The 13,261-nt window shown below is 54.2% G+C and overlaps 1 protein-coding gene and 1 long non-coding RNA gene across 2 annotated transcripts in view; both read left to right on the top strand.

Annotated features, from left to right (window-relative positions):
- The first annotated feature begins 6,866 nt into the window (after positions 1-6,866).
- LOC310883017 (protein Wnt-4) overlaps positions 6,867-13,261 on the top strand; it is a 44,087-nt gene continuing 37,692 nt past the window's right edge. The window contains exon 1 of the mRNA XM_083802637.1: positions 6,867-7,061. Within this exon, the coding sequence (XP_083658763.1) occupies positions 6,985-7,061 (77 nt within the window). The 5' untranslated portion in view covers positions 6,867-6,984. The remainder of the gene's footprint in view (positions 7,062-13,261) is intronic.
- On the top strand, positions 7,068-9,396 carry LOC310883019. Its single transcript, XR_014573289.1, has 2 exons — positions 7,068-8,459; positions 9,032-9,396. It is a non-coding gene; the product is annotated as an uncharacterized lncRNA (long non-coding RNA).

Below are 13,261 nucleotides of genomic sequence, written 5' to 3'. Positions count from 1 at the left end.
ACAAAGTGACTTTAGCAGGCAGGAGATCAGCAGCTGCCACCCTCCATGTGCATTAGGTGGCTTTATTGTCCAGTCTTCTGTTCACCTCCATGAGAAAGAGCCATAAAACTCTGCCTTTCTTCCCCGCCACAGACCTTTCAAGCTTCACTGATTAAGTTTGCATTGTATGCAGCTAGCTATTAAAGCCAAGCATTTACGGTCCTTCCAGTTTTGCAGGATAATTTCAGAAGCAATAGCTTCAAATGAAGTCCTTTGCTGCAGTTGAATAACCTGATTTGTACAAATATTTTAGCAAAAATCTGGACTATTCTGATTTCTATGTGGCTTCCCTCCCCTCCTAAGAATAATTGCACCAGATCCTCCAAGACACAGGATAAACACAGTGGTTTCACTTTATTATAACAAAGTATAGATTTTTCACTGCTGCGTCACCAGGTCTCTCGCTCTCCTTTGTCTCTGAAAGGTTTTGTTTTCATCATTTTACCACCATATTTACGTAGAAATGTGCTGGACAGCTGAGGGGATTTTACTGTCTCTAACATTTCCTGTTCTGTTGTTTAATTAGTCATTTTTTAAAAAGAACATTACTTAACATAAGAAATTTCCTGCTCACAAGAAAAAATGAAGTCCAAGAGCCTGGACAGCAAAACACTGTCATGCAAGCTTCAGTCCTGACACGTTTCAAGCAAAACAAAGATTTGGATAGGAAAACAGATTCAATTATCGATTGCATTTCAGTGAAGTGATAGTCAAAGCTGATGTGAGTGCAGGAACCTTGGTTATCTCTCGAAGCCCAGCCCTGAATCTTCCTCCCAGTCAGAAGACAGTGCCCTGTTCAAGTGCCTTTGTCAGCCAGCAGAAGAAGTTGTAAAACCACAGCTTTGCTCCATGGGCATCTGAGGAACCCAATTAAACAAAGGACCAGCTCTCCAGGAGACACTTGAAGATTGTTCATATCAGGTTCCTGTTTCCTCCTCCTTGTGGATGCAGATTGTATATTACGCCAATAAAAGAAATGGTTCAGCACAAACCTTTGGACCTTCTGGATGTGGATGTGGAGGGGAAATGATGTCAAGTGAAACATTCCCTACTCAGGAACAGGGAAGGCAGGCTGATGTCCTACAAATGCAGACATGCTTTGCCTTAAGACCAGTGTTTTGGCATATGTCTGACAGCCAAAGACAGAAGAAACTCTTGTTCTTATTGATGCTCTATAGGGCCTTCAAAGAGCTTTCCATGGCTTTTCCACAGTCTCTCTGCAGAAGGAGAAATGGGGAATTCATGCGCGGGGAAGACAGACAATGTGGATGAGATGCAGCAGAGGACTTTGATCCTGGACTTCTCCATGGGCACAGACAATCTCACTTTCCTCTGTCTGCCCTCATCCTAGGAAGAATCTTGGAGGCTTTTTTCCAGGCTCTAGTGCACATTTTCTCTCAGACCTTGAGATTTAGAGGATTTTCTCTTGCAGCATTTTATTCACCATCAATAGACACAATATCCCAATCAGCACTTGTCCTTTCCTCGATTTTTTTCTGTTGCTTCCCACATCAAGGTTTCTGTCCCCAAAAGGCTGTCTCCTTGAAGCAAAGGGGGACAGGGAATGATGGCACAAAGGGGCAAGTGTTACATACCTGCTAGAGACCATATAGCTCATACTATCCTAAAACAAAGCTGCCCTGTCCACCCTGTTCCTTGAGACCAGACCTCCCTCAAACTCTGGCCACTGCCTGGTGTTGTGCAAGTTGTCTGGGCCAAAACCATGGCAGCGAGAGCACAAATGGGTCGAGTGGTGCCAGGAGGGAGCTGGAACGAGACACATCCCCACAGCCTGCTTGAGAATGGTCATACACAAGGAGAGGAATGAGGATGCCACTCAAGCTGAGCTCCTCAACATTGCTCACAAAACCTGAAGGAGGACCAGGACTGCAACGTGCTGAGCGTCTCCAACTCCACCACAAGTCACAGATGAGCAGAAGTTTTTGCCCCTGCCAGCTGCTTGCCTGGCCATCACCAGCCTGCAAGACCCTGTGCGATCCTGGGGACTGTGTCCCCTACTCCCACCCTGCTCAGCTGAGTGTGGCTTCCCCCCAGCTCCCACAAAGGGGGATGAAGTCTTGGTGCTCCTGAGTGCCTGGGTGTATAATAAGCACCAAAGAGGAGCCAGTCATGGTGTTATGTATCCGACCAGCCTGCAATCTCATTTTCTCCCTGTGCTGGGTGAGTAGGGCAAAGGTTGCAGTAGCTGGCTGTCACTCTGGCTCACTGCATGTGCACCAATGTGTGCTCCAGTCATCCAGCACCTGGATCGAGATTTGTTTCAGCAGCACTACATACAGTCTGCTTGGTTTGGATGGTGCCCAGGTGAGTGGTGAAGCCAATTGTGATATATTTTAAACTCTAGAGTCTGGAGTCGTGAAACAACCTCCTCTGAAGATAGTACAAGCCAGGGGACAATTCATTCACAGCCCTGTGAAAAATGATATATTTGGCTGGTGGAAAACTTGGCTCTTCTGTAATGGGTTGGTTTGAAGGCATTCACCACATTCAGGGATGCTCTTAAATTCCTGTACAGACAGCTCTCATGGATTAACCATAGGTACTCACGTGCCTTTTCCCAGAGAAATGTTCATGGTGTGCTCACATCCAAAAGGAAAGACCTTAAATCCCAAGCCATTCTGCTTTTTGCAATGCCATACTTGACAATAAACTCAGAGGAGTGCATTTTCCAGCCTTGGCACTGGATTTTGGGTGACGGCATGGCAGATTTGTTAGGACTGAATGTCTGCATCTGTGGTTTCTGAAAACTCACACAAATAAATGCACACCCCCAAGCATGCATGCTGAAGTGCTCTGCAACCCACACAGCTTCCTGATGCAGCTGAAGGAAAACCATCTTCACAAGTCATGATTTTCTTGTGACCATCATCCTGTATTTGGTACAGCCCTGTCGACCAGCTGAGCACGGGTTACAGCAACCACTCGCTTTCCGTTTATAATGCACTGGACACAGTTCTTTTGTCAGAGTAATTTTGATTTTCCAAGGCTGCTTCTGTTTGTGAACTGCACTCGTATACAGCACCTTCTCTGAGCAGTCATCAGAGCAGCTCTGAAATGTTTGGATAGTTTGAAATAAATTTCATCAGAAAAACCACAAGTTTCTATAAAGGAGCACAATTGTCCTGTGTTTTCTGGTTTGGAAGCTCTCAGAACAGCTCCTCCTTTCTCCAGGACAGGATTAATACATGTACTGTTGCTAAGTGTCCGATATTTATGTTCCATTAAGTTCAAAACAGAATTTATTTCTATTCAGTGTAAACCCCTGCAGCCTCAGGTTCACTCATGAGTTTTGCCTCAGTCTTTCTCACAGCTCTTCTCCCCATCACATGGCTAAGACCACTGTCCATGCTGCATGCTACCCCACTTTCAATCCCATTCGAAAAGCCCCACGGGCATCAGAAAGTCAAAAAGAACCTGTGAGAGACCACCTGCAACCTCTGTGATTAATAGCACTGGTCAGATCCAGGAACTGAGCCACAGTGCTACCTGCCTGCACTTATGCTTCAGGGTAGCTGTACTTAAATCATTTAAATCCTTTGCACAGTCCTTTGCAAGCTCTGCACTCTCACACTGGTCACAGATTAGGTCTCAGAGTTGGAAACCCTCATCCTGCTACCACAGATGGGAATTTTTCCTTGCCTGAGATATGGCAACGGTAATTCTCTGCAGCCTTTGAATCCAGAAGCACCTGGGCAGGCCTATGAAATACCTCTTAGGTGCATGCTATTCATCTTCCCATCCACTGAAATAGGTACACATCAAAAGAAGCATTCTTATCTAACGGGGTTTTGATGTTCATTAAAGCAAGACATTAACTGTAACAAACAGCAACACCCTGCAGCACTGGGGGACAACAGCAGGTGCTGAGCCCCAAGACACAGTGGGGGTGACAAGGGTTCGTTACCCCATGGATGCTGTCCTGCGTGGGTGGCAAAGGAGTGGCCCTGCTGTGACCACTCTACACCAGTTCACAAGACCAGGAAACCTTGTTCCTCTTTAAACACTTTCCTTTACCTTCCCCTTTCTCAACTCCAAACAAGCTGTGCTTCAAAGTCTTCACTACAGCAACCTGGCATCTTCTGAACACGAGGCCAAAAGTGTCTTGTTTGCAGGTAATCACTGAGCAGTGTTTCACAGGCATCTCTGAAAGGGCCAAGGGATTCCCCTTGCTCCTGATGAGTGGCCATTTCCAAATTCTGTCCGTTCACACTCATCACCTCCTCCACCACGGAGGATGTAAAATAAACACCCCTCCTGCTCCACCACCCTGTTATCAGCTCTGCAGACAGCTCACCTGGCACTTGCCTTCGGGGTGACTAACTCCACATGTGCTGCATCTGCCCCCCCTCAGGCACAGGGCTCCCATCCGTCCCACTGTGGACGCCCTAACCCCGACGCATCCCATGAAGATGATCTCGTGCAGTGACTGCTGCAAACAACCTCATGGTCATGCACAAATCCGCATCTGCCATGTGTGGACACTTCCTTCCTGCGGGGTAAGCTGGGGTGTTCCCTCTGCTCTACCTGCTCTCCTGGAAACAGGTGGCTTGAACCCGCTGCAGCAGCAGGAGGACATCCCGCAGCTCCTGGGCCAAGGGAAGGTACCAAGGCAGACATGTCACAGGCAGAAGGTGGAAAGTAAAGGGAGGAGAGAGCAGATCCGGAGAAGAAGCAGAGAACACAAATCTCCAAGGGTGCGAGGGCCAAGTGGCTGCAACTTCTGCTGCCGCTAGCAGAGAGAAGAACCAGGTGAAGACCGCGCGATCTGCTACATCTCCCTGGCCCATCTAACCAGCCCTTAACTCAGAGCCAGGTGCTGGGAGGGGGCTTCATGGGGCAGAAGAGCATCTTGCATGACCCTCAGCACATGGGGCTCTAATGAAGGTGAGGGAGCCCAGACCCTGGGAAATCAAACCACAGCATATCACGGTCTTCCAGCCCAGGCCAGGCACCTGCTGTGCCATCCTGCCATCACGGCTGCCCTGGGGAGAGCCACAGTGTTCCCTGAGCCTGCCGGCAGTACTGCCAGCTTTAGCACCTCAGCCAGGGATGCTCCTTGGGCCGCAGGTATGCGTGGTGCCCCTGGGACCCCTGCAGAAATCCAGAGCCATGCTCACCCCTCTGAATTCTGTTGGACTCTTTGGTGTTGGCTTTTGTGGGGCAGTAATGCACATGAGGTCCAAACATACACTATTTGTGTGCACTCACATGGCTCTGGCAGGCCAGCCAGGTACCTCTAACCTCTCTTACCCATTAGCCTTTCAGCCAGGTCTTGCCTTCCTGATGACTTCACTCAACACTCAAAGGGATTAGAAGCAAGAGGAAGGCCACAGTTTTGTCTTGCATGATGAGCCAGATTAATCAGCTCCAGTTGCACTGAATTACCTAGTCGGGGCTCACAGCGACAGCCTCCAATTCACCAGCCCACCAGCCAGTGTCCCGCTTTCAGCCAAGATCATCAGCGAGAACACAAAGCTAGATGAATGACTAGGTGAGGGTGGGCTGCAGCCTGTCAGGAGCTAGAAAATACGTCAAAGCACTTTGAAATTAAATCCTCACTTTGACAGGGAACTAATGCAGAGATTTTAAAGTAGGTGTAATACACTTAGACAGGCATGTGTGCAGCACAGTGCAAGTTGCCGTGCTTTGAATAAGTGTGCTCCAGCTATGCTGTGAGCAGGAAAATGGGGTTGAAAAGACAAAGGGAATTTTGAATAGCTCCAAACCAGCTTGGCAAGATTTTAGAGATGGTAGCAAGAGGTTTTAGTAATGGACCTAACTAATAGCATTGACAGGATGAGATTTGGTGCACAGTTGTTTGCTGCTTGGGATCTTGGGTTTCACTCCAAGCAGCCATCTCGTGACATCTCTTGTTGCTCCTGGCTTTAAATTGAGTCATTTGTGCCCATGCGGTCTGTGGGGGATAGATGGAGACGTGGCAGATGAGGGAAGAGATGGGGATTCCCACTGCATCTCCTGGCCTCCGGGGCCAGCAAACCAGGCTGCTGGGATTCCCAGCAGTTGACCTTTCTAGACAACTTCAGGTGTGGATTTAATCCTTGTTGCTTGTTCGAGCATCCTCCTCCACATGCTCAGAGCCCAGCACTAGGCACTGCAGGGACAGACCTGTGGTGACACAAAGAGGGTCTGTGGTCCTGTCCCGATGCCAGCTCCGGCTGCTATTCCCTGCAGAGGGTTATCCCCCGGGATCCCCCTCTTTTCACTTTTTAGATGCCGAAGTCAAGAGCTGCCTATTTGTGGCGAACCCTCAGAAACCTCTCCTTGGGAGACTCCTTCCAACACAAGTGGAGGCAGTTCATGGGATGCCCAGGTTACTCCCAGCGCTACGGAAAACCGAGGCATCACCGTGCTCCATCCCGAGCCCCGCGGCCCGCTGCCGGCGACGGAGCGGCACCGGGGGGGAATCGCGGGCGGGGAGCTCAGCGCGGCGAGGGGACGGCACCGGTGCCGCCCCGGGGGTGTCCCCAGCGGCGGGAGCCGCCCCGGGAGCCGCAGTCTGGGGCCGCCCCCGGGGCTGCCCCCGCCTCCGGCCCGCCCCCGGCCCGCCGCTCCATCCCGGGATGGGCCGGCCGAGCTGACAGTCGGGCTCGGCGGCCGCCGCGGGCGCATCCACCGGGTAGCGCCCGCCGCCAGCCGCCGCCGCCGCCGCCGCTCCTGCCCGGCGCCCACCTGCGGCGGCGGCTGCCTGGGGGCCGTGGGCCGGGCGGGAGGGGGGGCGCCGCCGCCGCCGCCGCCGCCGCCGCCGCCGCCGCCGCCGCCGCCGCCGCCGCCGTCGTTGTCGCCGCCGTCGCCGCCGCTGCCGCCGCCGTCGCCGCCGCTGCCGCCGCCGCGCCGCGCCGCGCTCCGCTCCGCTCCGCTCCGCTCCGCTCCGCTCCTTCCTTCCCTGCCTGCCTGCCCTCCAGGATGAGCCCGGAGTATTTCCTGCGCTCCTTGCTGCTCATCATCCTCGCCACCTTCTCGGCCAACGCCAGCAACTGGCTGTGAGTAGCCGCGGGCGAGGGGGAGCCGCCGCCGCCACTTGTTGCTTCCCCCCGGGGGCGGCCGAGCAGGTGCCGCGGGGCCCGGCAGCATCCCCCCCCCGCGGGGGTCGCGCCCCGTCGCTGCCCAGCTTCGGAGCGGGGCGCCGGCGGAGCTCGGGCTCCCGGCCCCGGGGCAGCCCGCGGGGGGCTCCGGGCTCTCGCCCCCCTCTGAGCCGGCGGGGCAGGGTCTGGCGGCCCGGCGGCCCCGGCAGGTGGGCAGCGGGGATGCGGACCCTGCCCGGCTGCTCGGCTCCCGCACCTCGTCGAGGCCGCTCGCCGGCTCGCTTGAGGGGCATGAAAGCTCCCCCCACCCCCTTCTCCTTTTGTTCTTCAGTCACTCGGTTGGGCTGCACCGGGGAGCCGAGGTCGGGCCCCCGGGTCAGAGCAGGGCCTGGGGCTTGGCGAGGCGCCCCGCAAGGGCCAGCGGTCCAGGGAAGGACTTGGCAGGGCCAGGGCGGCTGCTGCGGCCGAGCTGGGCTCGCTCGCGCGCTGGCCCCGGGGACCGGTCGCAGGCCAGGCTGCGCGTGTCTTGGCCCCCGCTGCCCCCCGAGCACGGTCAAGGGGCCGTGGGGGGCTGCTGCGTGCCGCGGAGGAGCCCGGTGACATTGGTTACCCGCTGAGCAAACACTGAAATAATGTGTAAGGTAAACAGGGGCGGAAATCGTTCTGGAAAATTCCTGCACATTTGCCAAGGCTGAGGGGCTGTCTTCTGGGGAGACCCCCAGGGCAGAGGGGACGGGGTGTGACAGCGCCTTCCCTCAAAGCTCTGAATGGAGGCACTGCTTCCTCTTAATTAATCTTGTCTTTTGGGAGATGTTATTTCCCCCGCTCCCAGCGTCCCGGCCGCTGTGCTGGCAGCCTGAACTCAGACCCCGGTGCTCGCACCGAGCGGACCTGCTGTCAGGCTGGGCGCGTGGGCCGCATCCAACTTGCTTCCCCAGGCCTCCATCGGCAAGGGCAGGCACACTGCAGACCCCTGGGGAGTCCCTAGGGCTGGAGGCTGGGGCTGCCAACACAAAAGCTTCCTGGTGGCTTGCACCTCTCCCGACACTCACACCCAGGCAGGCATGGACCCAGAAGCATGTCCCCTATGCTGCGCAAGGAGTGCTCTCTGTGATTCCCATCTCTCCTGCCTTTAGGTTTGGCTTGCTGGAGGCTGCAGGAGGTGGATTGGTTTTGGAGGATGCTCCCTACAGCTGGGGAAAGCTGGCACCAGGTCAGCAGCATTCTCCCGGTGTCCCGCCGATGGGAAAAGGTGCTCACCCTCAGGTAGCTGGCTGGGATGCGTTAGCACTCAGCCCTCCTCCCCCCGCTTTGCCAGATGGAGCAACTTGCACTCCGCTCGTCTCTAGCAAAGAGGTGGGTGGATCACAGCAGCTATCAAGGTGGTCTTTAAGCTGTCACGCGTCTGGTGAAGGTACATAGGAAAGAGTGGGAGCGTTTTTCCCGCAGGGAGAAAGTCCCGAGGAAGCCCTGCGGGATGATGGCAGGTCCCTGGGGAGGAGCAGCCCCTGCTCGCCCAGGATGGGCACGGCGAAGCACCTGGCGAAGGAGGGGTTCGGTGTTAAACCGCAGCGGCAGGGTCAGCTCCGCACGGGTGTGCGGAGCGGGGGTCCCAGCACACGGCTGCAGGGCTGGGGCTGGTGGGGAGAAGTGGGAAGACAAGGCAGGCAGGGGGGTGGCTCGCCGCGACGAGCAGGAGCGCTGTGTGCAGCCGGCCATGCTCGCAGCGCGACGGGAGCACAGCGCGAGGGGTGGGCGTGGGGGGGTTCATCCACGGGAGAGCAGAGGGCTCATTCCTGCCAACAGGGGAGGAAAAGCAGATACATCTCAGTGCGTTCGAAAGAAAGGGTCAAGTTTTTTTGATGTTACAAATGTATTGTGATAAAAGGATCATCCCCCGCTCAGTGCTTTTTATTCTTTGCCTTTAGGATTAAGACAATTCCCATTGTTTATCTTCTCACATCAGAAACAAAGGCTGCCGGAGGCAATAAACAGAGTTAGAAGGATCCCAGGAGTTATCAGATATTCAAGGAATGAATATGCCTCGTATGTCTTTGCAAAGCTGCGCGTCTCATGCGTGTGGGCTCCGGCGTGCTCTGCTTTATCGCAGCACTGCCTGGGTGCTGCCCGCCCGCGCCCAGCATCTGGAGGCCGGATCCAGCTGGCGCACGGTGCTGGGTGCGCGCCTGGCCAGGTGCATACTTCTGCACGTAGGTGTGTGTGCTGGGTGGCAGCGCACGGTGAAGTTTGCTTTTCCAGAAACCTGCTGGATTAGTGATTAAGCTCAGTGTGCCTTTCACAAGACGAGGCTTTTTCTAAAGCGTCTTTTGACCTGTCGGGACTCGCATTCCCCGAGCGCTTCGGAGACGCCACTTGCAACACTTGAGCTGAAGGTTTTCGGTGAGTCCAGCTCAGTGGGGTAGGGCTCATCAGGACCCCGCACACAGTGCCCTCTGAGCCCCGTCCCACCTGGAAGAGGACGGTGTCAGCGTCTCTGCCAGGCATCTGCTGCCGCACGTGCTGCCGCACGTTTTGAGCTGGAAGGGACTTTGCCAAATCTTTTCATTAAACGGGCCGAGATACTTTCTATCTGGCTAGGAAGTAAACCTCAGGTGTGTTTTCTCAGCGTCTGAGCTCGGGGAGTTGCTGTTTGGCTCACTGCCTATCCAGAAAAGCTCTGACATCCAAATTTGAAGAGATGCTCTGTTCCCCCTTCCAATGAAAGCCTCAGACTTGCTTTTCCTCCTGCCTTTTGAGGCTCAGAGAGCTTTAAGCCTTTTCCTTAAAGCAGGCACAGAATTGTAAAGTGAAGTAAAGGGCTGTAGCTGGTTGCCCTTGTGCATAAAGGGCAGGTCCCTCTCCCTTCTGTTTCCTCTGGAGGAGTCCAGGGACTTGCTTTACCCATGGGACGAGCTGCAATACAAAGCAACTTGCATTTCACGGCCTCAGTTCAGCTCTTGAACCTACGCGTGCAGGAACGTGACTGAATTTGAAAGCATGTTCGGACAGAGGTGCAGCAACATCCTGGTGCTGGGGGTGTTCTCAGAGGGTTCAGCCAAGCGCCCTGCACTGTGCGGGCTGAGCGCCTCTTGGAAGTGGCCCAGGGAGAGCAGGGCCCCCATTTCGGCAGGAGGTAAGGGGTGATTTATTTACCTCTTTGGCGGCTGGCGGGGAGCAGAAGCCCACCTGAAGAGGTGAACTAGAAAATACGCGAAGTGAGGGTAAATGCAGGTTTCTGTTAACTGCGTATGGCACTGGGGCTGCTGTCACCTGTAGCTATTTGGGTTGTTGGAGCAGTTGTAGCCCTGAGAGTCAATTCCCCTGCCTGAAAAGCTTCCAGAGGCAACAGGGCAGCGGTCCCTTACGGGCAGGGCCCTGGTTATCTAGCTCTCTGGAGTCATTGCAGCCTCTCTCCCTCTTCCTGCTGTTACACATCCAGAACTGGCTTTGGAGGAGGCTCTCCATGCACTCTGAATAGTATGAGATGTGGTTATGCTGCTGCAGAGCAGGGTGTGCCACCAGCAGCTCCGTCTACCCCGTATTTACAGGGGTTTAAAGCTTCCGATTGGGCTTGAGACTTGGCTTAAAGGGCCAGGAGCACAGCTGGGCTTTTAAAAGCCTTTAAATAATGAAACTGCCTATTCTTGGGAAAGCTTGAAGACCTTGCAAGCGTCCTAACAAGCCTGGCTAAGCAGCTAATAGCAACGACTTTTGAGGGCTGGAGAGAGAGGGATAAAAAGATTTGGCGTTTCTGTAGCCCCCCTTTCATTGAACATCACAAGGTGCTTGACAAACACAGGGCCCGATGCTCTCTGCTCACCCCTGCTAGCTTTGCAGAGGGGATATTGCAGGAGCAGCCTGGGTAGCCCTATACACTAATTTTGTGCCGGTTCTGGGTCCCTCTGCAACGTAGGGGATGTAGAAGAAGCAGGCCTAGGTCCTCCACTTGCACCCCTCTGTTCTTAAACCAGACTCGATTTTTAAGGGGAATCTCCCCAGCTTTGCTAGCAGAGAGTTTGCTTCACCTCGAGCCTGGTTGGATTCCATTTTGCGTGAGATTCTTTGCATTGTCTTTGTGACCCTCCCATTTTCCACCCAACGAGGAACCGGCCCAGCATTTTCCCAGTGGATGCCACGCTGCTGCGGCCCTGATTCAGCAGGTGCAGGTAGCTCCAGGGCAGATCTGCTCCTGCCAAGCCCTGCTCCCCTCCCCATGCGCTTTTCGGTGCGAGGACGGTGTTGGGAAGGTTCCCCAGTCACGTCTGCTCTGACAGCTAGGGCAGTGGATTGCACAAAGTGGGTCTGATGGAGAATTTCCTTGCTTCATGGGCTGCTGGGGGGCTGGATGAAGGGTTCTCTGCTGCAGGGGTGCCCAGAGCTCCTTCACATTGTTCTGGGAATCCTGCTGGTGCTGCAGGCACAGCACTTAGGGCTCCCCTGCCCGTGCACTGCGTGGTGAATTACCACAGGGGGTGCTGGGGCCCTGCATGCTTATTCCCAAGGGATTTGGGGAGGCAGACCTAAACCGGCAGCCTCAATTGAATTGAATGATTCTTTTTTTCAATACTTAAAAAAAAAAATAAATCCTGCCACTTTTGACAAAAGCAGCTAATTTTAGCTCAGCTATGAAAACAGACTGCCCTTAAGGGTTGCATCCTGCAGAGGCGAGAGACCTTTGCAAATCTCGTCACTGAACTCCCAGTTTGGCTCATCTTTGAGCTCTGCCAGGATGGAGGAGGGATTGATGCTCTCCCACTCCTCAGTGAGGATGGGCATTGTTCTTTCCCTAAGGACAGCTCAAATAAAACTATACCCTAATCTTCAGGAGCAGAGCCTTATTCTAGGGAGGAGGGACATGGGTGAGATAAAGCTACCCTGTACCCTGTGGTGTGCAAAGACAGGATCTGGTCAGCTCCACGTGCAAGCAATGCCAAGAAGCAGATTTCTTCTTTGCAATGGTTTGTGGTGGATCCATGAGTCAGAACCAGGCTTTTGTATTGCAGCAAAAAAATGCTTATGCGACTCTGCTGAGAGCTGTTGTCCTCTCAATTAATCCTTCCTTGTAGATGGAGGGAAATACATTACAGCCATTTGTTTGGGCTTGCTTAAAATGTGAAACTGTTGAGCAACCTTGGAGGTTAGCCGTTTCCAGGAGGTTCTTCCATATTTCCTTACAAGTGCAACACCACAGGCTCTTACAATACTCGATTTTCTTTATTTTTAAAAAATTTTAAGCTGAAAGCCTTGCGAATCCACAGAAATCTCAATTATCCAAGGCTGCTTGAATGGCAGGCCCTGCTCTGGCTACAAAGTGCAGGCCACCTCTGATTGTCTCCAGGTGTGGGGTGTGTGCCCCCTGTTCCTGTGGGTGACCCCCAGCCGCATCCTCCAGGCTCCCCAGGAGCGGCTGCTGCGGTTTGCAGCTGGGAAGGTGCCGTGCAGCATCTGGCTGCCTCAGCAGAACTGGAGCCAGTATTGTGCTTTCATTAAATTACTCAGGGAAAAAATTAATTGAGCATCTTGGCCAATGGAAACGAGCCTGGGGTTTGTTGGAAGTTGGGTGAGATCAAACTAATCGTGAAAAAAGGGCTCCTCTCGCCATGTGTTTGCAAATTTGGATTGAAATGAAAAACTTGTCAGAATTTCTCCAACCAGGTCTAGCCTGAAGCGCTGCACGAGGGGAATTCCCACATGGCTCAGACATGCGGCCCACACTTGCTTCCTCTTGCAGCCAGTCCTTGCTGCTGTGCTCAAGCACAGGAGTAGATCCTGTTGGCTTATAAAGGGAGATGCTGTAAAGGATGCTTCCTGCACAGCTCAAGTAGATTCCCAAAGTGGATGCTGCCCTCGGGGTTGGCTCAGCTTGCCATCCTGCTCCTCCCCATCACAAAGTGCAGGTGCTGAGCCAGGGCACCAGGCTGGTCTGGGACCCACAACCAGGCCCCCGGCTGTCCCCAGGGGCTGGGGGGGCCACCATCGCCTGTGGCAGCTTGCTAGGGGAGAAACTACGTCCTAGAAGCTGGGGGGCAGTCAGTGGAGAGCCCCTAGCCGGGCTGGAGCCCCGTGGGGTTCGCTCCCCGCCAGCCCTGGTCAGGTCATGGTGAGCGCGGCGGCCCTGGAGGACTGCTTTGGCGGCCGTTAATTGGAGGTGGAGATTC

The sequence above is a fragment of the Anser anser genome (genome assembly GCF_964211835.1).
Source record: "Anser anser genome assembly, chromosome: 17".
NCBI classification, from domain to species: Eukaryota; Metazoa; Chordata; class Aves; order Anseriformes; family Anatidae; genus Anser; species Anser anser.
Note: the sequence above shows the minus strand (reverse complement) of the source record. Positions and strands in the feature narration are given on the sequence as shown.